This window comes from Ammospiza caudacuta, chromosome 24, assembly GCF_027887145.1.
Source record: "Ammospiza caudacuta isolate bAmmCau1 chromosome 24, bAmmCau1.pri, whole genome shotgun sequence".
Classification (NCBI taxonomy): Eukaryota; Metazoa; Chordata; class Aves; order Passeriformes; family Passerellidae; genus Ammospiza; species Ammospiza caudacuta.
The window spans coordinates 2,301,596-2,328,059 of NC_080616.1; the positions used below are offsets into that span (position 1 = coordinate 2,301,596).

A 26,464-nucleotide genomic window follows, 5' to 3' on the forward strand; every position below is an offset into this window, starting at 1 on the left:
AGCAGTTAAGGTTTCTGCTGGTCCCTTCCAACCTACATCTATCCATGGCCCTCCAAAACCAAATCCAGCATTTTCTCCTGGCTTTGACCAGGCCTCCAAGTGGAATTGGCCTCTCTGGGGTCCATCACATGTGAAATGTCACTATCTCATAGAACCATCCACTGGTTTGGGTTGAAAGGTTAAGAACCATCCTGTTCCACCCCCTGCCATGGCAGGGACACCTTCCACTGTCCCAGATTCCTCCAAGCCCTGTCCAGCCTGGCCTTGGACACTTCCAGGGATCCAGGAGCAGCCACAGCTGCTCTGGGCACCCTGTGCCAGGGCCTGCCCACCCTCACAGCCAAGAATTCCTTCCCAATATCCCATCTATCTCTGCCCTATGGAGTGGGAAGCCATTTCCCCTTGTCCTGCCACTCCAGGCCCTTGTCCCCAGTCCCTCTCCAGCACCCCTGGAGCCCCTGTAGGCACTGGAAGGGGCTCTGAGCTCTCCCTGGAGATTTTTCCAGGTGACATCCCCAGCTCTCCCAGCCTGGCTCCGGAGCAGAGGGGCTCCCTCTCCTCCCCTCTCTCTGACATAACCCCTACAGCTGCATGAGGAAGGGACAAAATACTCATTGTAGCTTTACTGACCAACCAGCACTGCCTGGGCACGATCCCACCTGGGGCACATCCAGCTGAGATGCCAGAGCAGCAGCAGCACAGCATCCCCTGCATGCTCACAGAGAAGGCAGCAGCTTCCTGACCCCCCATCGCTGCAGCAGCTTCCAGAACAGGCCCCCTCACCTCTGTGGTGGAGCAGCAGGGCCTCTGCCAAGCAAGGGAGGCAGGTTTGGGTCTCCCCACCAGGCTGGTACCTGAGCCCTCTGTGCTGCAGCTCCCAGCCCTTCCTGAGCCTGGGCTGTCTGCCCCCCACACCAGACCCCTCATCCCAGCCACCCCACAGCCCAGAGCAGTGGGTCCTGCTGGAATCTAGAGGGGGAAGGTTTTGGAGATGGTAAAGGTTTTGCAGATGGCAACTCCCCATCTGCATTTCATAAACATCATGTAAAGCTGAGGGTGTGATGAACAGGAGAAAGCACTGAGGTTGATAGAGGAGCCCCAGTCCTGCCCCCAAAAAAGATTTCTGCCTCTGTTGTGCTTCTCAGAACACTCCCCATCTCACTTGCTCAATCACAATATTTATAACTTTAAAAACCCAGAACTCAATTGCCTGTGGAGTCCCTAAGCTGCAGCGAGGCTGATCCGAGTCTGTCCCACCAGTCCAACAGAAGAATCACAGAAAGGGAGTGAAGAGTTTAGATGAAAACCAATTAGACCTGGGCAGCTGCCAAACTGGAGGCTTAATGATCCACAAGCTGTAAAAAAGCAGGGAGTAGGTGAAAAGCTGTTAATTACTTGGCACTGCTGGGCACATCTCTTGGAGAGGTGCCACCTAAAGCACTGATAGGGGTTTTGAGAGCCTGAGCACACCTGTGGTGCTACCAACACACCCAGGAGAGCTGTCCTGGCCTCCCAGCATCAACCTCTGCTTTTGGAACAGATATCCACATTCCTGGAAGTCTTCACCAGGGCTTGGAGCAGCCTGGGCTAGCGAGAGGTGGAACAAGATGAGCTTTAAGGTCTCCTCCAATCCAAACCATTCCATGCTGATTCTTGGTGGGAGCAGAGGGGGAGCCGATCCCGTGTCAGACTGCACCCACACATTGCTGCCATTGGGCTTTCATTCCAGTCCAGGGCTGCAAACAAACCCCTCCCCAGCCCGGGCCCTCAGCCCCAGGCGCAGTCAGAGGCAGGGCCAGGCTCTGATGTCGCTGATGTTTTATTGCTTGCTCGGTGTCACGGCTGAGCACGGGACGGGCGGGACTCGGGCACCGGGGCCTCTCTGCAGAGCCAGGGAGTGCCCCCCCCGTGCCCCCTGCCCCAGCAGGACCCCACGGGGACAAGGCTGGGACCCCCCGGCTGTGGGGAGCGCCGGGGCAGGGCAGGAGGGGCTGGTGCTGCCAAGCAGCGGTGGCAGGGGGTGACAGGGGGTGACAGGGGGTGGCAGGGGGGCACTCACTGCGGCGTGGGGCGGGCAGCGCAGGACAGCCCTGGGCGAGGGCAGGGCTCAGCCCTGGGGCTCACTGCGAGTGGATCAGTGCCCCGGCGCCCTGCCCGAAGCCAAAGCCCTTGGGACCGAAGTTCTTGGCGTAACAACCTGCACAGGATGGAAGGGAGACACGGGTGAGGCTGGCACAGGAGCGGGTCCCTCCAAGGGGCACACCCTGCCTGGCCACGACAAGGTTTGCCAGATTTGTTGGGCAAACAGAGGCCCTGGCTCAGCAGGAAATTCCCCAGCTCTGTGGCTGGCACAGTCTGTCCTGAAAGCAGCTGCTGGGCCACCCCTTCCCAGCCTCCATCCATCCCCCTGGGGCCTTTCACCCCCACCCCTTCCGAACCTCCATCCATCCCCCTGGGTCCTTTCACCCCCATCCCATCCCCAACCTCCATCCATCCCCCTGGGTCCTTTCACCCCTTCCCAACCTCCATCCATCCCCCTGGGTCCTTTCACCCCCATCCCATCCCCAACCTCCATCCATTCCCCTGGGGCCTTTCACCCCTTCCCAACCTCCATCCATCCCCCCTGGGTCCTGTCCCCCCAGCCCTCAGAGCCCAGGAGAAGCCAGCAGGGAAGGTGGGGCTCACCTTTGCAGTAGATCTCCCCATCTTTGTCTGCCAGGGTGGTGGACTCCAGGCTTTTGCCACACTTGGCACAGCGGAAGCAGGACTTGTGCCAGGACTGTGGGACAGGAGCAGAGCCCAGTCAGAGCCCAGGGACAGCACAGCCAGGCTCTGGTACCAGCCAGGCTCCCTGCCCTGCTGCTGATCCAAAGGGGGTGGCAAAGAGCTCTGAACAGGATCAAAGCTTTTCCCTGGAAAGCACTCCCAGTCCCACAGGGAAAATACAGAGAGGAAACATCAGGTGTGGGCACTGCTCCTGTGCTGATCTGGCTGTGGAGACCTTTTTGCCAACACTAAGAAGTCACTTGTGCAGTAATTTCTACAATAATTTCTCCCCTCTTTGGGGACTGCCCTCTCTTAACCAGTGAGATAAATCCCCCCATTGTCCAGCTGAAACCCATGACTGGGGTGGCAGCAGGGATGGGACAACTGCCCCACACAACCACAGCTCCAAGGAAGGCAGAAAACAGAGAGGAAAAATGCCAAAACCAGACAGTGTTTAAAAATAACCCCCCATGGTTCCAGCAGTCCCCTGGAGATAAATGAGCTCACAGCCTTCAGGCAGACCTTAAGTAGCCAGAGCTGCTCACCGAGGAATTTAAACAAACACTTGGGAAAACATGAAACCTTTTTTGGAAGAAAATGTGAAATTCATGGGCTGGAGGAGGAGGTATGGGATGCAGTCATCCAGCAAACATTAGCACATGAAATACATGCTCTGGAATCCTCTGTGGGTCTACTTTGATGTAATTGCTTCACCAACTTTGGTTCTCAGTAAACATTGGGGCCAGAAGCTGACCAGGAAGCCCAGATCATGGTTTTAAGGGTAAATTCAGCTCCTGACCCTGGGCTGACCCCCAACGTGTCCATCACAAGCCAGCTGGGGGGTGATGATGCTGAGGGGCCCCTTCCTTCTGTTGACCCCCTCCTTGTTCTGGGGACACAGGAAAAGCACAAAGCCCCAGGGAGTGAAGCCTCATCACAAGGGAGGCTGTCCCAGCATGGCCACCCTGTCCCCATGGCACAAAGCCTGGCAGCCTGGCCTAGTGTCCCTGACAGGCCCTGCATGTGCCTGACCTTGTGGGGAGGGCAGCTCCAGGCAGGGGCCTCATCTGGGGTCCCAGGGCTGACAGGGCAGAAGGGATCCCCAGGCCTTGCAGAGGAGCTGGGCTGGCACCAGGTCACAGCTCAGGGTGCAAAGAACCCTGGTGAAGGGATGAGCTTGGCACAGGGGTGCCAGGGCTGTGACAGAGACCTTCACACCAAACCTGAGCTGACCCAGCCCCACCAGAACAGCCCCAGGACCATCCACCAAACCCATGGCCACACTCCAGCACCCTGCCCGAGCTGTGGGCAGTGCTGACCACTGGAATTCACTGCCTGCCCCAAAGCCTGGCCACAGCATCCTGGCCTGTGGCACAGAGGGGAGAAAGAGGCACCTTTGAGTGACCAGGGACACTGGCCATGGCACATGTCACTGCTCACCCTCCCAGCACATCACACAGGATGTCCACTGTGGCCTCTCCTGAGCAGGGCCAGAAATATTTAACATAAAATGTATTTGTCCCCCATCTACCAGTCTGTGAGAGCTGCAGCCTGGACAGCCTGGCTTCCAGGCATGCCAACATCTCCTCTTGGTGCCAGGCTTCCAGGTGAACATGGCATTAGAGCCAAGCTCAGCCCTGGAGGGCAGGTCCAGACCCCCTCTGAAGTGTCCTTGCCATGCAGCACACTGTGCCCCATGCCAACCATCCCTGTGCCCCATACCCACCATCCCTGTGCCCCCATCCCCGTGCCCCCCATCCCTATTTCCCCATCCCTGTGCCCCCATCCCCGTTACCTTCCCAGCTCCGATGACCTTCTCGGCTGCGTACACGGCCTGCCCACAGCGGGGGCACCCGTCAGATCCTCCCACCTTCTGGGCCATCCTGGCTGCGTTGGGGTTCATGGGTCGGTGGGGCTGGCCCCTGTGGGTGGCAGGGAGCTCATGATCAGGGATGCAAGGTGGATCCCAAATCCCAGCCCAGTTTGTAAGGGGACTTCCAGAACAGTGAGCCCCATGGAAAGTTCAGCCTGGGGGAGGGAGTGGGCAGTGTGCTCAGGCAATGGGGACATGTCCCATCCCATCCCAGCCACCAAACAGGGTCCAGTGGGATTCCCTGGAGCAGCAGAGGGGCCAGGCAGCCCATGGACACTGCTGGGAGCTCAGCACAGGCTGCACCACAGCCAAGCACCACGGGACAGGTGTAGGGAGAAGGTGCCCACAGCCCCAGTGTTGAAAACTGTAGCCATGCTATTTTCTGAAAAATCCTTTCCTTAGGATTTTTTCTCCTGAGAAGCTGAGAGGCATCAGGAACAACACGTAAACAATGATTATCTGCTGCTGTGGAATCCAACAGGCAGATCTGTGATTGGTCTCATGTGGTTGTTTCTAATTAATGGCCAATCACAGTCCAGCTGTATGGACTGTCTCAGTCAGCCTTTGTTATTCATTCTTCTTCTATTCTTAGCCAGCCTTCTTGTGAAATCCTTTCTTCTATTCTTTTAGTATAGTTTTAATATAATATATATCATAAAATAATAAATCAAGCCTTCTGAAACATGGAGTCAGATCCTCATCTCTTCCCTCATCCTGGGACCCCTGTGAACACGGTCACAGGGAACTTCCAGAACAGTGAGCCCCATGGAAAGTTCAGCCTGGGGGCTGTGTGCTGGGAGGGCTGGGCAGCGTGCTCAGGCAATGGGGACATGTCCCATCCCATCCCATCCCATCCCATCCCATCCCATCCCACACACCAAACAGGGCTCAGTGGGATTCCCTGGAGCAGCAGAGGGGCCAGGCAGCCCATGGACACTGCTGGGAGCTCAGCAAAGGCTGTACCACAGCCAAGCACCACGGGACAGGTGTGGGGAGAAGGTGCCCACAGCCCCAGTGTGGAAAACAAGGCTCCAACTCACTCTTCATATTTGATTCCCAGGGACTCTCCCCTGTCCGTGCTCAGGGTCCCAGCTCCCTGCCCGTAGCCGTAGCCCTTGGGGCCGTACTTCTTCCCGTAGCAGGATTTGCAGTAGATCTCCTCACCGTGCACGGCCACGGTGGTGCTGTCCAAGTTCTTCTTACAGACCACTGGAACAGAGGGGAGGGAGTGGCATCAGCCTGCTCCTGCAGAGCTCCTAATGAGCTGCGGAAAACAAGCCCTCACAGGGACAGCAGAGCTCTCAAGGAGCAGGGAGAGCCTCGCCAGGATCCAGCTGCAGGGAGCACATGCAAACCAGGCAGATAAGGATCACAACAAGAGCGGTGTCTGGCTTTAAAAGGAAGCAACCATCAAAGCCAACAGGGTGATACCAAGGGAAGGAAAGCTCCCTTAACCCTCTGGGCGCTGCTCTCCTGCAGCTGCATTGAAACCATGGGGGTGAATTTTCCCTAGGAATCACTGGGGATGGATGTCCTAGCCCCACGCCTTATCCACTGCAAATCCACAGCAGGAAGCACTTGGGGCAGAGAAATGTGAGCAAATGTGGTTTTGATGGTGTTTGGATGGACCAAGAGCCATCCCAGAGCAGCCCTGTGGCCATTGCCACACCCGAGGCACTGCAAGGGCTTCACACATTGGGCACAGTCACCTGTCCAGAGCTGAAAGGCTCCCCTGACACCTCAGCCCTGGGTCTGGGGTGGGCATGGGGGGTCTCAGGTGAGGAACACTAACCCAGCCGGGTGTTTGAGCCCTGGGGGTCCATGTGGGATGCAAGATGGGACTGGAGGAGATGGCAGCCAGGCTCAGGGGCCCTGCTAAGCCCACCCAGAGCTTGAGCTTGAGCTTGGTGCTGGGCTCAGGCCTTCTCTTGATTTTTAGGTTTCCATAGAATCAGAGACTGGTTTGGGTTGGAAGGGATCTTCAATTCGGATTATCTGATTCCAACCCCCTGCCATGGACACTTTCCACTATCCCAGGTTGCTGCAAGCCCTATCCAAGCTGGTCTTGAACACTTCCAAGGATGGAGCAGCCACAGCTGCTCTGGGAAGCAATGTTCCACCACCCTGAGTAAAGAATTACTTCCTTATATCTAATCTAAACTTTCTCCCTTATATCTAGATTGTTCCTCTTTCAGTTTTAAAACATCCCCCATTACCCAGTCATTATCTGCCTGCGTTTAAAGTCACTCTGCCTCTCTTTTATAACCCCCATAAGGTCCTGGAGTACCAGCTCCTGTCCCAGCTCTGCCCACAGCTGCCCTGTTCCTTCCCAGCCCTTCTGAAACCCTCTGTGTTGTGAGTAGAACAGCTGCCCATTTTTTAAGAGTTCATAGGTTGGGATAGTTGCTGCCAGGGTGGAGTTCTAACTGTTTGTTGTTGTAATCACCTTTTTCGTTAACTACCTGTCGTTGATGGTTAAGAATTCCCCCTTTTGTCGGGTGGCACCTGCTGCTTCCAGGAGGATGGCACTGGATGGTGAAGAGCAGGGGACATTGGGGCTGGCATGCAAATGAAGAAACCCTTCACCAAACCTAGCAAAAACCCCTAAAAACAACGAGCCAACATGGAATTGATGGATCAAAGTGATGTCTACACGTGAGGAACACAATCCAGTATCCACTAAGACCCTTTTTACCTCTCACCCAACCCGAAAGATGTTGGCTGGACAGAGGACCTCAAATGTCAAACCCAAAAATTGGGACTCTCCTGATGCTCTGGTGAGGATGGAAACCCAGCTCTGCCTGCAGACACAGCTGCACTCTTCCTCCTCTTCCATGCCCCTCCCGGGAGCAGCAGCGGCGGCATAAGCGTGACCTGTCGGTTCATCCCACGGGAGCTGATTTTTAACAAAGGCATTAAAAAGAAGAAGGATCTCCTGCCCTGTTTATTTCACTCTGCCAGGCAGAGCAGGCCCCAGCACCCAGGCTGCAGGTGCTGCCCCGTGTCCCTGTGCCCTGTGCAGGGTGGCACCCCGGGGGCAGAGTCTGCAGCGCTGGCAGCCAGCCCCACACACATCCAGCTGCAGCTGCCACAGCTCCCCCAGCCTGCTCTCCACGCCTTAAATGTCGAGGCTTCCAGAAGCTTCTGGGCCAGCAGAGCAGCTCCTGGGCCTTTCCCAATATCACAGGAATGCAAACAGAGCAGAGTTCTCCCCTTGGAGCCGCACAAACTGAGCGGGGGCAGAAGGCAGCCCTCGCATGACTAAATACAGCCAGGAGAACCCTGTGTGCCTCTGCTGGGCCAAGGAGGAGGAAAGGGAAGCATCTCCTGCCATCTAAGGAGGCTCTGGCAGAGTCCTCCCCTGGCTACATGCCCTGACCACAGCAGGAGCTGGGATGGAGAACAGATCCCTGCTGGGAGAGACCAGAGCAGGGAACTGACTGCAAAGCTGCTCCTGGGCTGCTCCTGGGCTCCCTGCATTGCCCTGCAGCGACACTGCTCAGCCACACCATCGGGAAGGAATTTGGGCACTTTCGGTGGCATTTCAAAGGGTTTTGTGTGAGCTTTGCCCGGGGGCAGCAGTGAATGGTCTCGGTGGGATCTGGATGGATTTGGAGCTTCGGCCCAACCTTTCACAGTCCCTCATCTGTACTCTCAGAGCTTTGAGAGGCAACAGAAAAATTTCTTACCCAGCCCCCGGGTTTGTGCATTGCAGAAATTCCAGGGCACTGCACTCAGGAGTTAAGGACCCTTTGTTTTTCTAAGAGCAGCTGAGCTGCTCCCAAAACAATTAAACAAGAGCTGCCTCTGCTTTCCAAGGCCATGGGGCTCATTCCAGCTCGTTTCTGCTGCACTACCCAGGCAGCTGGACCACGGCCAGGAGTCAATCACCAAGCTGCTCCCTGAGCTCTAATGCACTGTGGTAGGCTTGGCTCCTTTTAGATGATGTTTTTGGCAGATCTGGTTGAAGTATTTGTTATTCTCCCCTAAAGATAATGGTTTTAAGTTCCTTGATGGGGCCCAAATGCAGCACTGGGGAACAGGCTGGGAATGCAGGAGCTCAGGAGCACCATCCACAGCCTGGGAACAGATTGGGAACAGTGGGCAGCAGGGTGGGCTGGCACACGAGGCACAGCCTGGCAGGGGAGCCACAGCCAGGACAGGCAGAGCTGCTGGGTACATGTGGAATGGCAAAACAAATGCCTGCAAAGCACAGGGACAGCAGCCCTGAGCCCAGGACCCCTCCCTGGGCATTTGCTTCCACGATCACACACAGGGCACCTTCCTCCCCTCTCTGGCTGTGTATTCCCTCCTGGAAGAAATGCCTTGGACCTCATTCCATGGCTCTGGAGGCCTGCCCAGCGTCCCATGGCATTTCCCTGACAAACAGCTGTGTGCACAAGGGGTGAGGGCAGCACTCCCACCCTCCTTATCTGAGGCTAAAACACAAACAGGATTTCCTTCTGCAGAGCAGCTGCCATACTGTCGCCCTCATCCTGCCCAGGAAACGCCTCAACAATTCCCTCTGAGCCCTTCCAGCCAAAGCAGGTTTGCAGCCTGGAAACTGCCCCAGATGGGAGCTCGTGGCCATGCTGCAGGGAGCACAGGCACAGCAGCAGCTCCTGTGCCAGCTGTGCCCAGCCAGGCTGGACAGGTCCTGAAGCCAGGCTGGGTGGGCACAGGGGCACCACAGGCGTCATCCCATGAGGGCCCTGGAGTTTCCTGCTGGAAGGGATCAGCTCCAGAGTGTGCCTTGTTTCCAGATGCCACCTCTGCTTGCTGCCCCCATGGCAAAGACCCCAGCTGTGCTCCCTGCTGTGATGGGATGCTGAGGGGCACTGGGAGCAGCTGAGGGGACTTTAAACCTCAGTGGGGCCCTGCTGCAAGGCCAGCCTGGAGATGCACTTCTGCTGCTCAGTGACAGATCAATGTCTCAAGGAGCCATCGCAGACACAGACAACGTGTGTGCTCCTGTCCACAGGATTCCAGAGAGGTTTGGGTGGGAAGGGACCTTAAAACTCATCTTGTCCTACCCCTGCCATGGGCAGGGACACCTTCCACCAGCCCAGGCTGCTCCATGCCCCATCTCCTGTAGGCACAGGAGAACCACTGGTTCTGATAGGTGACAGCCACCAGGGACAGAGGACAGTGATCTGGTACCACACAGGCTGAGGACACTGCTCACTTTTGAATCGAACCTCTTGTGGCCCCTCTGGATTCCCCAGGTTTAAGGAGCTGCTCTCAGCACTGCAACACCACCAGCTATGGGATCCCCAAAGGCAGGGAGGGGGTCTGGGGATTGCAGCAGGACCCCAGCAGCATCTGTAGGATCCTGCAGAGGGGGCAGAGGAAGGGGCTCAGCACTGCACCACCTGCGGCCAGGTCCTGCCCTGCTGCCCCTCCCCAGAGGTGGCACTTGGGTCCAAACACAGCCCAGAGACACCCTCAGTGACAGGGGATCTGCAGACAGGCTGGGGTGATGCTCCAGCACTGCTCAGGACGCTTTCCATCAGCACCAGGGCCAGGACAGGATCTCCTCCCCATTATCCCCTCAGACATGAGGAGATTCCATGGCAGCTCCCCAGGCTCAGCCACCTTTAGTGTGGCACAGGCACGGAGCAGGCCAGAGGCAGCCCCTCCTGCAGCACTGCATGGCATGTGCCACCTCCTGCCCTGCCCTGCCACCACTGCTGGGACCCTCCTGCCACCCCCTGGCTCCTGCTGCAGTCCTGAACATCTGGACACAGAGCAGGGGACCCAGCCTGGCCCTTCCCTGGGGGAAGGGAAGGGAAGGGAAGGGAAGGGAAGGGAAGGGAAGGGAAGGGAAGGGAAGGGAAGGGAAGGGAAGGGAAGGTACTCACTGCACAAGAAGCAGGACTTGTGGAAGCTGTTGCCTTCACACTGCACCTCCTCAGCGAAGTACACGGCCTTCTGGCACACCCCACACTTCTTCCCTCCTCCCCAGTTTGGCATCCTGCAGGGGAAAGCAGAGTCAGGAGCAGGGCCAGGGCTCTGTGGGGCCGGGATGGGGCAGCCAGAGGAGGCCTGGAGCTCCAGCACCTTCCCACAGGTGCAGAGAGCGCCCACAGTGTCTGCAGGGGCACACAGTGCAGGGAATGAGATCCCCAAAGGCAGGGAAGGGCAGAAGCATTGGAACTCAGGGCCCCAGCAGTGCCAGCTGCAGCCCAGGGAGCACTGGTCCTGTCTGCCAGGGGCAGCAGAAATCCTGCCTTGGAGCTGTGGGACCTCACAGCTCCTGGCAGTGGCAGGAAAAGGGGGGAGCAGCACAATGCTGGGACAGAGCACCCACAGAGCCACCCAGGTCACAGCCCTGCTGCCACCCCTGCCATGGCCAGGGTGACTGTCACCTTGGTGCTGCAGTGACAGAGCTGCTGCTGCCCTGGACAGTCCCAGCTCCTCCTCCCTGACCAAGCTCAGGCACTGCAGGGCAGGGCACAGCCGGGGCTGCCCCTGGCACCACCAAAGCCCAGCTCTGGCACAGCTCCCACAGCACCACCAGCTCCTGCCTGACCAGAGCCTCCCTCCCAGGCACTCCCTGCACTCTCAGTCTCCCCCAGGTCTGCAGGCAGAGTCACAGCCTGGAAAACCTGAAAGCAAGAAGATAGAGCAGAGCAAAGACCTGAGCTCCAGCCTAAAGCACCATCCAGCTCCTCAGCAGGCTGTAAATGCTTCTATTTCTCTTCTCATTCCTAAACTGTGTCTGATGAGACACCATCAAGAGGCCCCTGGATCTGCAGATAACCCCAAAATACTGTCAGCTGCTTACAGGAGCAGCAGAGCTCCAGCCCAGAGGGGCCCTGACACTTGTCAAGACCATAAACCTTGAAATATTCACACAACAAAGTCCTGCAAGGAGATTCTGAGGGAGCCAGGCTCACTGAGCGTGGCCAAGAGGAAGCCAAGAAGGATCAAACACCAGGGGTTGCTACAAAGACAATAAAACACTTTTTGGAGGGGCCCATGACACAAGCAAGGTCAATAGGCACAAGCTACAGCCTGAGAGGTCTCCAGGGGCCTCTTTCCATCAACACCTCTGGAATTCCATCCTGCTCCCCTCTGGGGACAGGCAGCACAAGTCACCATGTGCTTCCTGACCCCTGAACAGCTAAAGCAGGGCAGGGGTCTCCAAAACCAAACCCCACTTTCACAGTACAAGATTTGCCAGTCCACCATGAGGGTTGGATCTCATCAGCCCCCTCAGCTCAGCTGTGTGGAGATGAGGGAGGGAGCAGGGTCTGCAGGGACACCAGGAGCCCCCATTGCAGCAGATCCTGGGTCACCTCCAGCCCCCAGTCCCTGTGGCTGTCCCAGCTGGGGCGGTGGGAGCTGAGCCCTGCAGGGCTGGGGCTGTGCAAGCCCCAAGCAGAGATGGGGAGCACCAAGGGCTCACAGGCACAGCAGGATCCCTGCACCTCCCAGGCCAGGGGGAGTGAAGATCTGCCCTGTGTGAGAGCATTTTGTCAGGAAAAGGGAAACTGATCCCAGCCTGGCTACCAGGGCAGGGTCAGAACCGACCCCACTGTACCCTGGGCACAGCTCCCAGGTGCCCAGAGGGTCTCAGGGCAGGACAGACAGACAGAGGAGGGGAGGGCAGGGCTGGGGAGGCTGTGCTGGTCCCCGGGATGTTGGAGCGTGTCTGGGCTGTGCTCACAGCAGCTGGGAAGTCTCCTCTCCACAGGCTGGGCTCCCCACCGTGCCAAACCCCTCCCTTCCAGCCTGATCCTCCCAGTCCCAGCCTTTGGATTGCCTTAAAAGGACACAGGCTGCTCTCTGCTGCTGTTTCCCCTCCATCAGGACAGCCTGACCTGGCTCGGGAGTTTCCTTGGAGAGCAGAAACATCCAGCAGCACCCTGAGCCCTGCATGGGCTGGGAGCTCACAGCCCCTGTGTCAGATCCCAGTCAGGAATGACAGACACATCGCTGGCAGACCCCATCTCTGGGATTGCCAGCCCTGCTTTTGGGGCAGCCCAGAGCCAGGACATCCACAGCTGCACCCCATGGTGTGGGAGCAGCTGCTCCCTTTGCCTCCACAGCACGTTTGTTCCCCTCAGAGCAGCAGCACTGAAGGAAGATGTGGTATTCAAACTCTCTGAACTTGGTTTGTCCTGAACACCAAGGCTACCCTGAGATCAGCAGTGGGGACACCTTCCCCTGAGCTGCCTGGAAGCCTAAAGGAGGAGAAAATCTGATTGTGAGTGAAGCTCACCTGATATTTGCCACAACAGGAGCCCCAGCCCTTTTGCTGCTGCTGATTTTCCTCAATCCACCACGGGAAGGCTGCAGGTGCCTCCACTCAGTTTAAATGATGTGATTAAACGTGATTTGAGCAGGTGACTCTCACCATGCAGCACAAACAGAGCCCCAGCAAAGTCACATCCCAGCAAAACCTCCTGGCACACACCAGGATGGATTTTCTGAGGGCAGAGACCATGGAAATCAATCCTGGGGATCCCTGTGAGGGCTCACAGCCAGACACAGAGAAAACATGAGATAAGATTTAAGTTGCTGAGAATTCCCTGTTAATCCACAATAAACCACCCCCATGTGCTGTGAGCCCAGCAGGCCACACACAGCCCAAATCTGTGCTACAGGCTTTCAGCAGCAGCAAAAAAAGGGATAGGAAATCCCTGCTCTGGGTGCCTGAACCTGACCAGCCACGTCCTCACAACTGCCATCCAGACAGATCCTCCCTCCCAATTCCCTGAGGAATGGCCACTCAAGATATGTCAGAGTGTTTACATCCCTTCAACATTATTTTCAGAATGCTTTGCATATTTTGCCCAATTGCAACACTTGGTCACCACAGTCACACTTCTCCAAGTCACTCTGTGCCCCGTGCAAAATAAGGAACAGGAGGTGACAATCCCAGAGCCAATGACCTCACTGAGCACAGGCAAGGGGCTGCCAAAACAAACCAAGATTATTCCCCTTCCTCCTGCAGCTCCACAACTCCCAGCAAACACACCCAGAGCTCTACAAACACCACTCTCAGTGCCAAGCAGGGCTTGGCCATGGAGCCACTCCATTATCCACCACAGATAAGGGAAGAGGCCCCAAACCAAGATCCCATCCTTCAGCAGCAGCTGCACCGTGGGGAGCACAGACAAGGGAGGCTTGTGCAGAACCAGCCAAGGCTGACCCCAGTTCCAGAGTGTGATGTTGCAGCAGTCCAGCTCTCCAGCAAAGACCAGCTTGGATGGAGCCTGGAGCAACCTGAGATGGTGGAAGGTGTTCCTGCCTATGGCAGGGGTGGCACTGGGTACCCTTTGAGGTCCTTCCAACCCAAACCTGGCTGTGGCTCTATGAAATCCAGGCTCAGGCTCACACACGTTTCAGAGGTGCTGTGTCACAGACAACTTTTATGGAAAATCCTTTCCTTAGGATTTTTCCTCCTGAGAAGCTGAGAGGCCTCAGGAACAAAATGTAAACATTGATTATCTGCCGCTGTGGAATGCAACAGGTGCATCTGGGATTGGCCCATGTTGGATGTTTGTAATTAATGGTCAATCACAGTCAGCTGGATTGGACAGAGAGCCGAGCCACAAACCTTTGTTATCATTCTCTGCTATTCTATTCTGAGCTAGCCTTCTTGTGAAATCCTTTCTTCTATTCTTTTAGTATAGTTTTAATATAATATATATCATAAAATAATAAATCAAGCCTTTTGAAACATGGAGTCAGATCCTCATCTCTTCCCTCATCCTCAGACCCCTGTGAACACGGTCACAGTGCTGTGCTGCACCAGCCTGGGAGGCAGGGTAAGCCACACTGAACACCCAGGCATAAACCAGCATGGATCCAGGATGTCCTGGTGCTCTGGGATGTCAGCACTGGCTGTAAGAGGAAGCAGTGAGCTGCTGCAGCCATCAGGCAGCACAAACACACTCATCCTCTTTTTCAGTGTGCTCCTGTCACTGCCCCCAGAGCTGACACCTCAGCCCTGCCATCCTGAGGGCAGCTGGGTGGGAGCTGCTGGAGCTGAGCAGGGCCTGTGGCTGTGGGGATGCAGCTCCATGGGAGCACTCAGGGCAGGGCAGGACCTCCTGTCACTCCAGGAACATCCCTGCAGCCACCAGGATGTCAGCTCAACCATCCAACCTTCTGCTATAGCTGGACAATCTCCCTGTGTCTGTGCCCTACTAAAATCCTACAATAAATAATGGCAGAACAATCACTTTGTGCTTGGAGATCACTGAGGAACAGCAGACTTGTACTGACCCATATAAAAAGTTCTTTTTTTCCAAATGAGAGCATTAAAACAAGTGAATGACAGAAGAGCACCATCAGTGATACACAAAATTCACTCCTAAGCATGTTCATAGCAGTCCAGGCAGAATTAATCCATGCCCTGGGCAAGGGAGAAGTCAAAGGGGAGAAAGCCACAGCAGGAGCCCCAAGCCCAGAGGTCTGAGTAGAGCCTTCCAGTTTAGAGAGCAGCTGGCATGGCCATAAAATGGGCAGAAATTTGAAGCAAGAGGGACCCAGACAGATGAGACGTGGGCAGAGCAGAGAGGAAGCAGCTCCCAGGGACAGAGCAGGGAACATCCCCTGGGAAAGCCCCAGGACAGAGCAGGGAACATCCCCTGCTCTGGGGATGTGGCACCAGGGGCTCAGCATGGGCACCTGCAGTCAGAGCCATGGGGACCCTGCCCCAGGCAGCCAGGAACTGTCCCAGGGCAGCTTCCCCATCACCTGGGCACAGCTGGGGACAGCTCTACAAGGGGCAAGATAGAGCTGTCCCCTTGTCCCTGCCGTGTCATGGGCTGGGAGGAGCAGCAATGTGAGCAGACTCTGGGCCACCCACAGCATAAACAAGGATAAGTGAAGGTCATGTGTGACCTAGTGATGTTGAACTGGTGAGCAAGAGAACGGGGACCTGAGGCTGCTGAGCTCAGAGACATGGAAAACCACTGGGAATTACCAGGGAGAAATCACAGAACTGCCCCAGGAGATGCAGCTGGATCACATCATGCCCCTGATGCCTCTGAGGGCTTTGCTGGGATAGGAGGGAAGAAGTCAAGAGACTCTGAGCTCGAGAGTGATGCTCACACGTGGCTCATCTGCTCTATGACTCCAAGAGCAGTCAGGCCTGACTCCAGCAGCAATCAAATGATTCTGCCACCAAGGCAGCCTCAGGTTGTGCAGAGCAGGGGCCTGAGAGAGGCCAGCACAGAGCTGAGCCCCCGGCCAGACACAGCTCTCACAGCCACGGGCCCCTGCCTGCACACACAGCTCCCAGGCTTGGCTTACAGAGAACTCACAGAACTCACAGAATCACCAGGCTGGAAGAGACCTTCAGATCATCCAGTCTAACCCTTGCCCTAACACCTCAACTAACCCTGGCACTGAGTGCCACATCCAGGCTTTGTTAACACACCCAGGGATGGTGACTGCACCACCTCCCCGGGCAGGCTTTATCACTCTCTTCAGAACTTCACCAGAACTTTATCACTCTCTCATAAAAAACTTTTTCCTGATATCCAACCTATATTTCCCTTGGCGCAGCTTGAGATTGTGTCTCTTTAGAAGCAGGGTTCTCCATGAAATCCCAACTTGATCCAGAACAAAAGCAACAGCATTTTCAGGGGTGCTAACAAAAGCTCCTGACTCCCACAGGGATCAAGATCCATCACTGGACTGAGCCCACTTGAGCTTCCCCAAAGCCCTGAAATGCCCCAGTTGGTCGCATCCTCCCCTTCCAGGAGCAGGGGGCTGAGCTCAGACGCTCTCAGGCACTGCCAACCTGCCTGGAGAGCCCCTGATCCAGGGGACAGCAGAGGCTGGCACAGAGCCCGTGCCCCACTGGAGCAGCACAGCCCTGGGCTCTTGGGAAGGGGTGAATCCTCCCCAGGGCCCAGTGCACCCTGCGAGCCTCACCCCAGCAGAACAACTGAACATCCTGAGCTGGAACAGATCCACAAAGATCACACCCAACCCCTGCCCTGCACAGACATCCCCAAATCCCACCCTGGGCATCCCTGGCAGCGCTGCCCAAACACTCCTGGAGCTCTGGCAGCCTCGGGGCTGTGCCCATTCCCTGGGGAGCCTGGGCAGTGCCAGCACCCTCTGGGGGAAGAACCTTCCCTGATACCCAGCCTGACCCTCCCCTGACACAGCTCCAGTCCTGTCCCATCTCACAGAGAGCAGAGATCAGAGCTGTCCCTCCGCTGCCCCTCAGGGGGAAGCTGCAGACCCCGGGGAGCTCTGATCTCAGGCTGCTCTGCTCTAGCAGGATCAGACCAAATGAGCACAGTTGCTCCTTGCAGGGCTTCTCCTCTCACCCTTCCCCAAGCTCCAGAGCCAGGAGGAGCAGCCTGGCTCAAACCCAGTCTCACCCTTTACACTATTTTAACACTGGCCCTTTCTCATGCAGGCAAAGACAGAAGATCTGACACAGGAACTTGGCAGAACCCGAGGCTTTACCCAGTGCTCCTGAACCCCCTCCCACGGGCTGAGGGCTCTGAGGCTGAAAAGCAGCGTCTGGAGCTGTGCTGGAGCCTGTGCCCAGCCCGGTGCCCAGCAGTGCAAATCTCCTCTGCGAGCCGACCCGAGCCCCCAGCAGAGCTGCCCAGGCTCCCTGGCAGTGAGCGGTACCGAGCACCGATCTGATGCAAGAGCTTTGGCTTCCGCATCCCGCCATGTGCGCGGCAGCGCGGGCAGCTCGGGGGGCTCCGTGCCCACCCCGCGGGCACACGGGGGGCTGAGCCCCTCCCAGCCCCGCACCCCCCTGCGGCCCGCGGGGATGGGGCACCCTCGGGACAGGGACAGGGATGGGCAGGGATGGGCAGGGATGGAGGCAGCCCCGGGCACGGCAGGGGAGGCGGAGGCGGCTCCGCTGCGCTCGGCGGGACCCGGCGGCCGCCTCGGCCCCGCACCCACCTGCGGCCGGGCCGGGCTCGGTGTCGGGCTCGGTGTCAGATCCGGGCTCGGTGCCGGTCTCGGTGCTGGGATTCGGTGTCGGTGCCGCTGCCGGTGTCGGAGCCGCCGGGGCCGGCGCCGCTCGGCGCTTTTGTCGCTGGCGGGGCAGGGCGGGCCCGGAGGGCGGCACTGATGTCACGGACCGGGGGGGACGGCACGGCCCGAGCGGCCCCGGCAGCTCCTGAGGCTGCCCGGGAGCCCCATCCCAGCACCCGGGCCGGGATCCTCCGGGTCAGAGCCCCAGGCTGGCTCCGGGCGGCGGGAGCGCTGCCCCATGTTTCGGCGCTGGTTTGTTCTGCTGGGCGGTTTCCTCTAAGTTAAAAGAGTTGCAAGATTGGAGAATGGACAGAGAGCAGCCCTGGGGGGAAGGAATGGGGATGTTGGTGGATCAGAAGGACATGGGGTGTTGGTGGATCAGAAGCTCAGCCCCAGCCCCGTGCTCTGGCCCCCCAGACCCCCCTGTGCTGGGCTGATCCCCCAGGGGGCAGCAGGGCAGGGGGGATTCTGCCCCTGTGCCCTGCTCAGGTGAGGCCCCACCTGCAGAGCTGCCCCAGCCCTGGGGCCCAGCACAGGAAGGAGCTGGAGCTGCTGGAGAGAGCCCAGAGGAGGCCACGGAGCCGCCCCAAGGCCTGGAGCCCCTCTGGGGGTGTTCACCTGGAGAAGAGGATTCTCCAGGGAAGTCTTACTGCAGCTTCTCCACAGATAAAAAGGAGTTCATAGGACTTCAGCAAGAATTGTTGTACAATATGGGTAGGTAGACCGTGGCACAGGGTGCCCAGAGAAGCTGTGGCTGTCCCATCCCTGGAAGTGTCCAAGGCCAGGTTTGACAGGGCTTTGAGTAACCTGGGGTAGGGGAAGGTGTCCCTGGCAGGACAGGTGGGACAAGATGGGCTTTGAGGTCCCTTCCAACCAGCCCAGGCTGGGATTATGAGTCTCTCATAACAAATTGCGGAGCAGGGGATGAGGAGAGACTCTCTGGCAATGGCTCCCATGGGAACCCACCACAACAGTGCTGCTCTGGGTGCAGACAGATGGGCTGGAGAAATATGCACAGCCCCAAATTGCACAGGAAAGGCTGCAGAGGTGTTGGGAAAGCACTCCCAGCACAGCTGGAGGACAGGTGGGAGCCTGGCTCCCTGTGAAGGGAGAGCTCTGAGAAGCAAAGAGGCCAAAGCAGTGCAGGAGCAGAGACTCTGCTGCCCTTCCCTGATGTCCCACACACCCCCTGTACCCTCACACGTGTCCCTCTGAGCCCGAACATTCCCAGAGCAGCCTACAGAAAGTGTGGCTGCAGGGCTGCAAAGCTGCTTTTCCCTTTTCCTGCATGTTTTATGCCAGGGCAGTACAGGAGCCCAGGAAGGCCCAGGACCTTATGACAGACAAACAATTCCAAGGCTCCAGGGGATGCTGTTTGCACCCTGAAAGGCTGAGGGTGATCCATGTGTGGCCCTGCAGCCTGACCCCACCCTGAGTGCTCTGTCCGTGCTCAGAGCCCTGGCAGGACCCCAGTCCCAGCTGGAGTTTGGCTGTGCCCTCATGTGCTCATCCCTGCTGGATCTGCAGCTTGCCAGGGTGCAAACTCCCATTCTCCATCTTCTCCATCTCCCTGGGAAGCAGTGTCCTGGTTCTGTCCCCCTCTGGCACTCACCTGTGCCTGTGGAGGAGGGCGGGGATGGCAGTGGGACACCCTCCCTGATCCAGCAAAGCCCACACAGCATCAGGAACCAGGTGGCACCAGAAATGGAAAGGATCTCCCCTTTCTTAGGCATTTTTAGTGCTCTGGAAGATTCCAAGAAGATTCCATCCATCAATGTTCTGCTCCCTGGACCTGGAGGTCACCAAAAGGCTCCCACTTCCAGGAGCAGCTGCACAGGAAGCCCCTGCAGGGGAAATCAGGAGAATGGAACAGTTCTGCTGATTAAATGGCTTCCCACCCTGAGCTGCTGCCCTGGCAGCCCTGGGGCTCTGTGCTCCAGGAGGATCTGCCAGCCCTTGCAGCAGGTGAGGCTGGAGAGGAGCTGGATGATGCTCCAGAGCTCCTGATGGCAGTGGCCACGGGCAGGATTGCCAAGGGAGGCCAGGATACCATTGCCAAAGGCTCCCATTGAATTCCTCTCCCTGGGCTGGCCTTTTCTCCTTGACAAAGGGAAGAGGGAACTGAGGAGCAGGCAGCTGACACGAGGAGCTGATGGCCACTCTCTGGGGCTCAGGGACCCTTCCCCACCCCTCTTCTGAGGCACCACAGCTCGCTGGGGCAGGAGCCGGGGAGCCCAGTCTGCTGGAGCTGCTGGGATTGTGCAACTGAAACTGGCAGGAAGGGAGGAGGACTGGGAGGGCAACAAGGAGCTGCTTCCTTTGGACCTGGAAAGCTTTTGGCACCAGATCCCACAGGAATTTTACTGTGAACTCTGGGTGAAGAAATTCCTGGCACAATTGGGGCTATTTCCTCTTGTCCTGTTGCCTCCCACTTGGGAGAAGAGCCAGATCTCCACCTGGCTCCAACCGCCTGTCAGTAGTTGTAGAAAATGAGAAGGTTCTGCCTGAGCCTCCTTCTCTCCAGGCTGAGCCCCCCCAGCAGCTCCCCCAGTCACTCCTGGTGCTCCAGAGCCCTCCCCAGCTCCATTCCCTGGACAAACTCCAGCCCCTCAGTGTCTCTCTCGCCGTAAGGGCCCCAAACTGCCCCCAGGGCTGGAGGTGCCCCAGCAGTGCCAGCACAGAGGGACAGGCATAGCTCCTGCTGGCTGCACCATGGCTGGCACAAGCCAACATGCCACTGGCCTCCTTGCCCACTTGGGCACACTGACCACTCATGTTGAGCAGCTGTCAACCAAAACATCTCCCCCTGCAGCTGCTCCTGGTGGCCATGGATCTCCCACAGGGATCCCAAGGCCGAGTAGAGCATTAGACACATCCCAGAGCTGATGCCACTGCAGCATTTGGGAATAAGCATCCTTTCCCTGGGGTTGGGAAGCCTCTGCAGATGGCTCAGAGGCTGTGTCTAAGGCAGGCTGGAGGAGGTGGTGCTGCAGATGCCAACCTTGGGCAGACCTGCCTCCTCCAGCCTCCATCCCACAGGAGCAAGGCAGGGGCTGCCAGGTTTCAGAGTTTCTCCTACTCCTATTTCTTTTCTCCAGAGGAGGCAGAGCAAGTGGATTAAAAGCTGCCTGTCAGCTTCAGAAAGGTTCCCTGTATCCCCAATTTTACTGTGGAAATGCCATCTCTGGTCTTTGCTCTGAAGATGCCTGAAGGGGACCAGGCTTGTGAAGGACCAGGCACTGGCTCAGGATGCCTTGTGTGCCCCAGGGACACTCTGAGCCCCTTCAGGGGGTGCAGAGAGCCCAGAGCCATCCCAGCTCACCCCCAGTGTCTCCCCAGGGGCAGAGTGGTGTCTCTTGGGCTCTGTAACCTGGGGCTGTCCCTCACCTGCTGCAGCCTTCCCATCTCCCCAGCAGAGCCCAGGGATGCAGGAGAGCAGGAGTTTCTGTTCAGGGACTCATAGCCAGGGCAGGGTCAGTCCATTCTTCCAGGGAACAAGGGATGGAACAAGAGGAAGCGATCTCAAGTTTCCCCAGGGAAGGTTCAGGATGGATATTAGGAAAAACTCAATAGTGCTTTGCAGCTGAGAAACTGCTCAGCACCTGCCAGCCACGTCAGGGAGGAGGAAATGTCCTGCATCCGAGCCAACAGCTGGGTGAAAATGCTGTCCTCTGATAAACATGGTTCATTAAAGTCTAATTGTATCATTAACACACCCCTCCATCCCAAAGGTACCCCTTCTCACAAAAGTATGACTACCCCTCACTGGGGTGGTTTTTGTGACTCATCTGTAAAAGCAAAGCAATGGAATTTTACACATAAAGGCCTGCACAACTTGAGTCACTCAAGTTCCACCCAAACAGAAATAAACTGATAAAAAGTAAGTTGAGAATGGGGGAGGAGTGAGGGAAGACTCCATGGTTACTGCTGGGCTTAGTCAGTGGGCTGAACCTGCCTTCTTCCCCTTCAGGACCTGTTGGGTAAGAACTGCACTCTGTGCACATTGAATGCTTTAATTGGGGATTAGAGTTTGTCTGGCAATTGCTTTGAACACCTTTATGCAGTCAGATCCTATCAGTGACAAATCCTATCACTGACAGGTGGTAACATAGACAATTCTTGAACTATAACCTCACAGTCTTATATCAATAAAGGGATTTATTCAGTGAACTCTGAGGGTGAGCCCTTCCCCAGCACCGGCTGTCACCAGCAGGAAGGAACACACTCAGTAAGAGGAAGGACCCCTGTGGCATCAGAAAATAGGAAGAGCTGCTGGGGGCTCTCCCTAATGCTGGAGAAGGTCAGTGGCACCACCAGGATCCAGCAGGATGGCCTGGGGAGGCTCCTGATGGGACACTGACAGACTGCTCAGGCACAAGGCTTGGCTGTCCAGGGGCACTGAGACAAATTAAACACCAAGGGTGTCTTGGTTTGGAAAGACAGGAGTCTGCTAAGGAAGGCAGGAGCCTCCCCTGAAATGGAGAGTGTAAACCTGCTCCCTCTGAATTGCTGTAAATTTTAAATTTAGGGGCTCTCAGGTAAAAAATATGGGAGCAGGAGTAACAATTTTTTATTAGAGAAGAAAATAAAAGGATAAAAATAAACAATGCAGTAAATCAAAACAACACTGACAGAGTCAGAGCCCAACCTGACACCCTGTGGGTCAGGCTGTTGGCAGCAGTCCCATTGGAATTGTGGCTCAGCCCTCCTGCAGTGTCAGGGCTGGTTCTGCTGGAGCAGGGATCCTGGAGAAAGGTGCAGTCTCTGCCTCTGAAGATGCAGGGGAAGAAGAGGCAGCTGCTGTTCCTCTGGGCAATCCAGTGCAGAAGCTGTGCTGGTGTTCCAGAATCTCCAGATTATATCTGGGTAGGAATGCTTGGCTCCTCCCTCTGGGCTCCCATCTCCCAGTGGGATGCTGTAGTTCTTATCAGCCATGCAGTGACATTTAATAGCTGTTATCAGCAGATGTCTGCCCAGTTGTGGAAGAGCTAAGGAAAACTGCCCACTGAACTGAATACAACAGCCATACAGATGGCAAATAGAATCCAATTTGCTTGGCAATCCAGGACAGAGGGTCAAGTAACTCTCCCCACATTAACAGTATAGAAAATCTCTTTTCATGTGACAGATGTGGGTGTAGCACTCGGGGACACGGGGTAGTGCTGAGCATGGTGCAAAGCTCTGGAGGAATGGTTGGACTCGATGGTCTTTAGAATTTTTAAAAGTTTAATAATAGGATAAAAAAGGACAATATTTCCGTGCTGGTGTGCTTTGGACAAATGGCCAAAGAGCATGCCAAAAAACCTTAAAATCATGCTCTCTATATACAGTTACTTGCTGGGGTTACATGCATATTCATTAACTTGTACATTATTTAAATATTCCTGAGAGCTTTTGATACTGCAGGGCTCTTCGTGTTTAGCTTTCCCATCCTGACTTATCTGTATGACATCCTGAGATCAAGTCAATAAATTGTATTCCTTCCTGAGATTTCATCCTCGTTGTTTCACACTTTTCTGATGAGAGGAGTGAAGGAGCTCTTCCCCACTCTCCTCTGGTGCTCTGTCTTGTGTCACTGTTATCTTATCACTTGGACAGTCAGTCAATGGATGGTTTTGCACTGTTCTTAGTTACACAAAAGCTTTTTCACATCTTATGTTTGCTCAGGTCTATAGTACAATACGTTCATGGCACTACTGTTTCTATAAGTGATACATAGATATCATATTCATTACACTACTGTTTCTATGAGCAATACATTACATAAACTGATGGATTATATTGTATTAACAAGCAGCTAAGAAAAGTTATAATTTGTACCATATCTAAATACTTATGATCAATAACAGCTTGCAAAAGCTAATACATAAATGTGAAAGCCAATATTATCTGGTCATTTTTAACACTCAGGAATGCTCACACTTGAAGGTCCAGCCAAAAAGTGTCCTGGGGCAGTGAGATGGGACCAGAGGTGCCCAAAGCAGTGACCAAAACCAATCAAGGCATCACAAATATTGTTTACACCTCGAACAAATGGGGTGGTGTTCCCTGAGGGGAAGGACTCAGGGCACTGGTGCACGGGCAGTAGCCCCCTGTGGACAGGACACTTACAGAGGGCCAAGCCCTGCCTTGTGAATCCCTGACTGATGGGATTTAGCATGGAGTTTTCCAGAGAAAGCAGCTGTGCCGAAATTTGGGACAAACTCCTCCAGGTGCAGATTTTCCTGCTGCCCACGGCGTGGCCATGCAGAGGCAGCTGTGCCCTGCAGCCCACGGAGGGCACAGGAGGCAGAGATCCCCTCAGCCCCTGCAGGACCCTGCAGGCTGGAGCAGGGGGTGCCTGAGAGAGGCTTTGAGCCCCTGGGAAGCTCCCGCTGAGCAAGGTCCTGGCAGGGCACCACAGAGCCATGCAGGGAGGAGCCCTGTGTGCTGGAGCAGGTTTGCTGCCTTGGGAGGCCTTGGGAGCCTGTGGGGGACCCAGGCTGGAGCAGGAGGGCCTGAAGGACTGACCCTGAGGCAGAGTGACCCACCTGGCAGCAGGCTGTGGGGAGCTGATCCCCTTGGGATGGACTCCAGTTGGAGAAGTTCCTGGAGAACAATCTCCTGTGGCAGGGCCCCTGTGCTGGAGCAGGGCAAGGACTCCAACCCCTCTCCCGGAGCAGCAGCAACACTGTGGGATGAACTGACCAGAACCCAAATTCCCATCTCCCTGTGCCACTGGAGGGGGGATGAGGGAGATATTGGGAAGGAGGGAGGGCTGGGGGAAAAGTGACTGTGAGATTTGTTTGGTTTCTCATGATCCTGCCCTGATGCTCGGAGTAGTCAATTCAGTCGATACCCAAAAAATGAGGCAGTTTTGCCCATGAAGCTGAAGGGGGAAGGATCTCTCCCTGTCCTTATCTCAACCCAGGGACCCTTGGTTCCATTTTCTCTGCCCTGTCCAGGTGCAGAGGGCAGGGACAGGGCTGTTCTTGTGGGTACTTGGTGTCCAACCAGGGTCAAACCACTGCACACCTCCAGGCCTGTGAGTCCACAACCTCTCTGGGCAACCTGGCCCAGTGCCCAGCCACACTTCAAGGCAAGAATTTCTTCCCAAGACCTCGCTGAAACCTGCCCTCCCTCAGCTTCAGGCAATTCCACCTGTCCTGTCCCTGAAGGCTGTAGGGAAAAGTCCCTCTGCAGCCTCCTGGTGTCCTTCTCCGGGTGGGTACTGGGAGGCTACTGGGATGTGTCCCCTCAGTTCTGCAAGTTCTCTCCTCAAGTCCCACCTGTTGGTCACTGGGGACACAGCAGAGTGCAGGAGCTCTGGCAGCCTGGGCCAGGTTATCAAGGAGCAGAGCGATGGAAGCCTCCTGCTGCAGAGCCAGAGGAGCTGAGGCAGCTCCAGGGGCAGAGCCAGCAGGAGGAAAACACAGCGTGGCCTTTCCTTTGTCCTGTGCTCCCCTGTCACTTCCCTCTTGCTGCCTTTTGGCAGCCGTGACCTTCACTGGAAGTTCACCCCACATCTTCTGCAGCCACCAGAGGAGCAGCAGGAGGAAATGGCTGCAACTGGCCCTGGGATCAACCTTCCTCCCTGCAAAACCCACAGACTGGTAGAGGTTCTGGGCTGATCACCTCTGCTCTCTCCTCAGCCAGCTGCAGGGAAAGGCTGGTGCTGGCCTTGAAGAATGAAGGCCACATTCCCAAACTCTTAAAGCTTTTCCAAATCTGTGAGGAGTTACAGCTCAGATGGGCCTTGCAGCATTTATCATTTGTCAGCCATTATACAAGGAATTCTGTGGCTGGACCAAGCAGCTCTGCTGGAGGTGATGCTGTCCCAGGAGTGTATCGTGGATGTGGTCGGATGCCTCGAGTATGGCCCCTCTCCGGCACAGCCCAAATGGCACCAGCAGCTCCTGCAGCAAACAACCAAGCTGAAGGAGCTTCTTCCCATCCGAGACCCTGAGCTCCAGCAAAAATTCCACCAGGTGTTCTGGGCACAGGGTATTCAGGCTGTCATCTTGGCCAAGGCAGCTGGACTGAGGGAGGATTCTCTGCCCAGCCTCACCTCCTTCATCAGTTGCAAGAAAGAGGAGATCTTCCATTGGAGGTTAGTGCCTTCTGAGCTGCTCTCAACGGCTTGGGACCTGGAGCTGGGGTTGCCAAGGGATGACTGCTCCTCAGACATGCTTGCATGAGCACAGGATGGGAATGATCCCCCTTCTTTCTCCTCCCTTGGATTCTGTAGTTTAATAAGGGAAGAGCTTGGAGAATGATCTAAAGATTCCTGAACGGGCTGTCAAGGGTCTCAAGTTCTTCTCTTTGATGGCCAAGCAACAGCCTGCTTTGGAGCTGGCTTGTGGGGGGAGCTGGGGAACAAGCAGCTTTTGGGATTCCCTCTCAGGGCCAGGTGCAATGTCTGTGGAACTCATTCTGAACCTGAGATGCCAAAGAGCATCTGAGACATTTGTTGGACCTGCTGAGCACTTGTGTGTCCCTCTGCTGGCGCAGAGTGGCTCTGCTGAGAGTGGAAGTGGATTGCACCACTCCAATGCCAAAGCTCCCATAGCTCTGGGAAAAGGTTGGCAAGTTGTCATGATGCATTTGCAGAGAACTTGAAGGACACTTTGCCAAGCCTTGGGAGTCTGGATGGATTGCCATGAGAGATTAGTATCCCTGGTGAGGATTCTCTTGGGCGTAGCAGTGTGGGCTGGATGTCTCTCAGATTTCCTCCCAAAGAGAGAAATGGCACTTTGTGCAGGGGACACCTGAATGCTTCAGGCCCCACCAGAAAGACACAGGCAGAGCTGTTGGAGCCAAGGGAATTCTTTGTAGGCTGTTTCTGTTCATACAGCCCTGGCCTGTGGCTCT

General features: G+C 56.2%; 1 protein-coding gene across 1 annotated transcript; it reads right to left on the reverse strand.

Moving 5' to 3' along the window:
- Positions 1-1,801: 1,801 nt before the first annotated feature.
- Positions 1,802-17,678, reverse strand: CSRP1 (cysteine and glycine rich protein 1). The gene is made up of 6 exons (XM_058819383.1): positions 17,540-17,678; positions 10,501-10,613; positions 5,680-5,848; positions 4,562-4,688; positions 2,686-2,779; positions 1,802-2,197 (listed from the first exon to the last, which is right to left on the reverse strand). Exons 2-6 carry the CDS (start codon positions 10,610-10,612, stop codon positions 2,121-2,123), a joined length of 579 nt encoding a protein of 192 aa, XP_058675366.1. The 5' UTR covers position 10,613; positions 17,540-17,678; the 3' UTR covers positions 1,802-2,120.
- Positions 17,679-26,464: the final 8,786 nt, after the last annotated feature.

Bases quoted from the DNA above. Each gene is read 5' to 3' on its own strand.
- CSRP1 (XM_058819383.1), bottom strand. From the start codon at position 10,612: ATGCCAAACTGGGGAGGAGGGAAGAAGTGTGGGGTGTGCCAGAAGGCC. The intron at 4,689-5,679 runs GTGAGTTGGAGC...TGCCACCCACAG, and splicing joins CTGGGAATCAAATATGAAGA to GGGCCAGCCCCACCGACCCA. The intron at 2,198-2,685 runs GTGAGCCCCACC...CATCCTGTGCAG, and splicing joins TGGGGAGATCTACTGCAAAG to GTTGTTACGCCAAGAACTTC.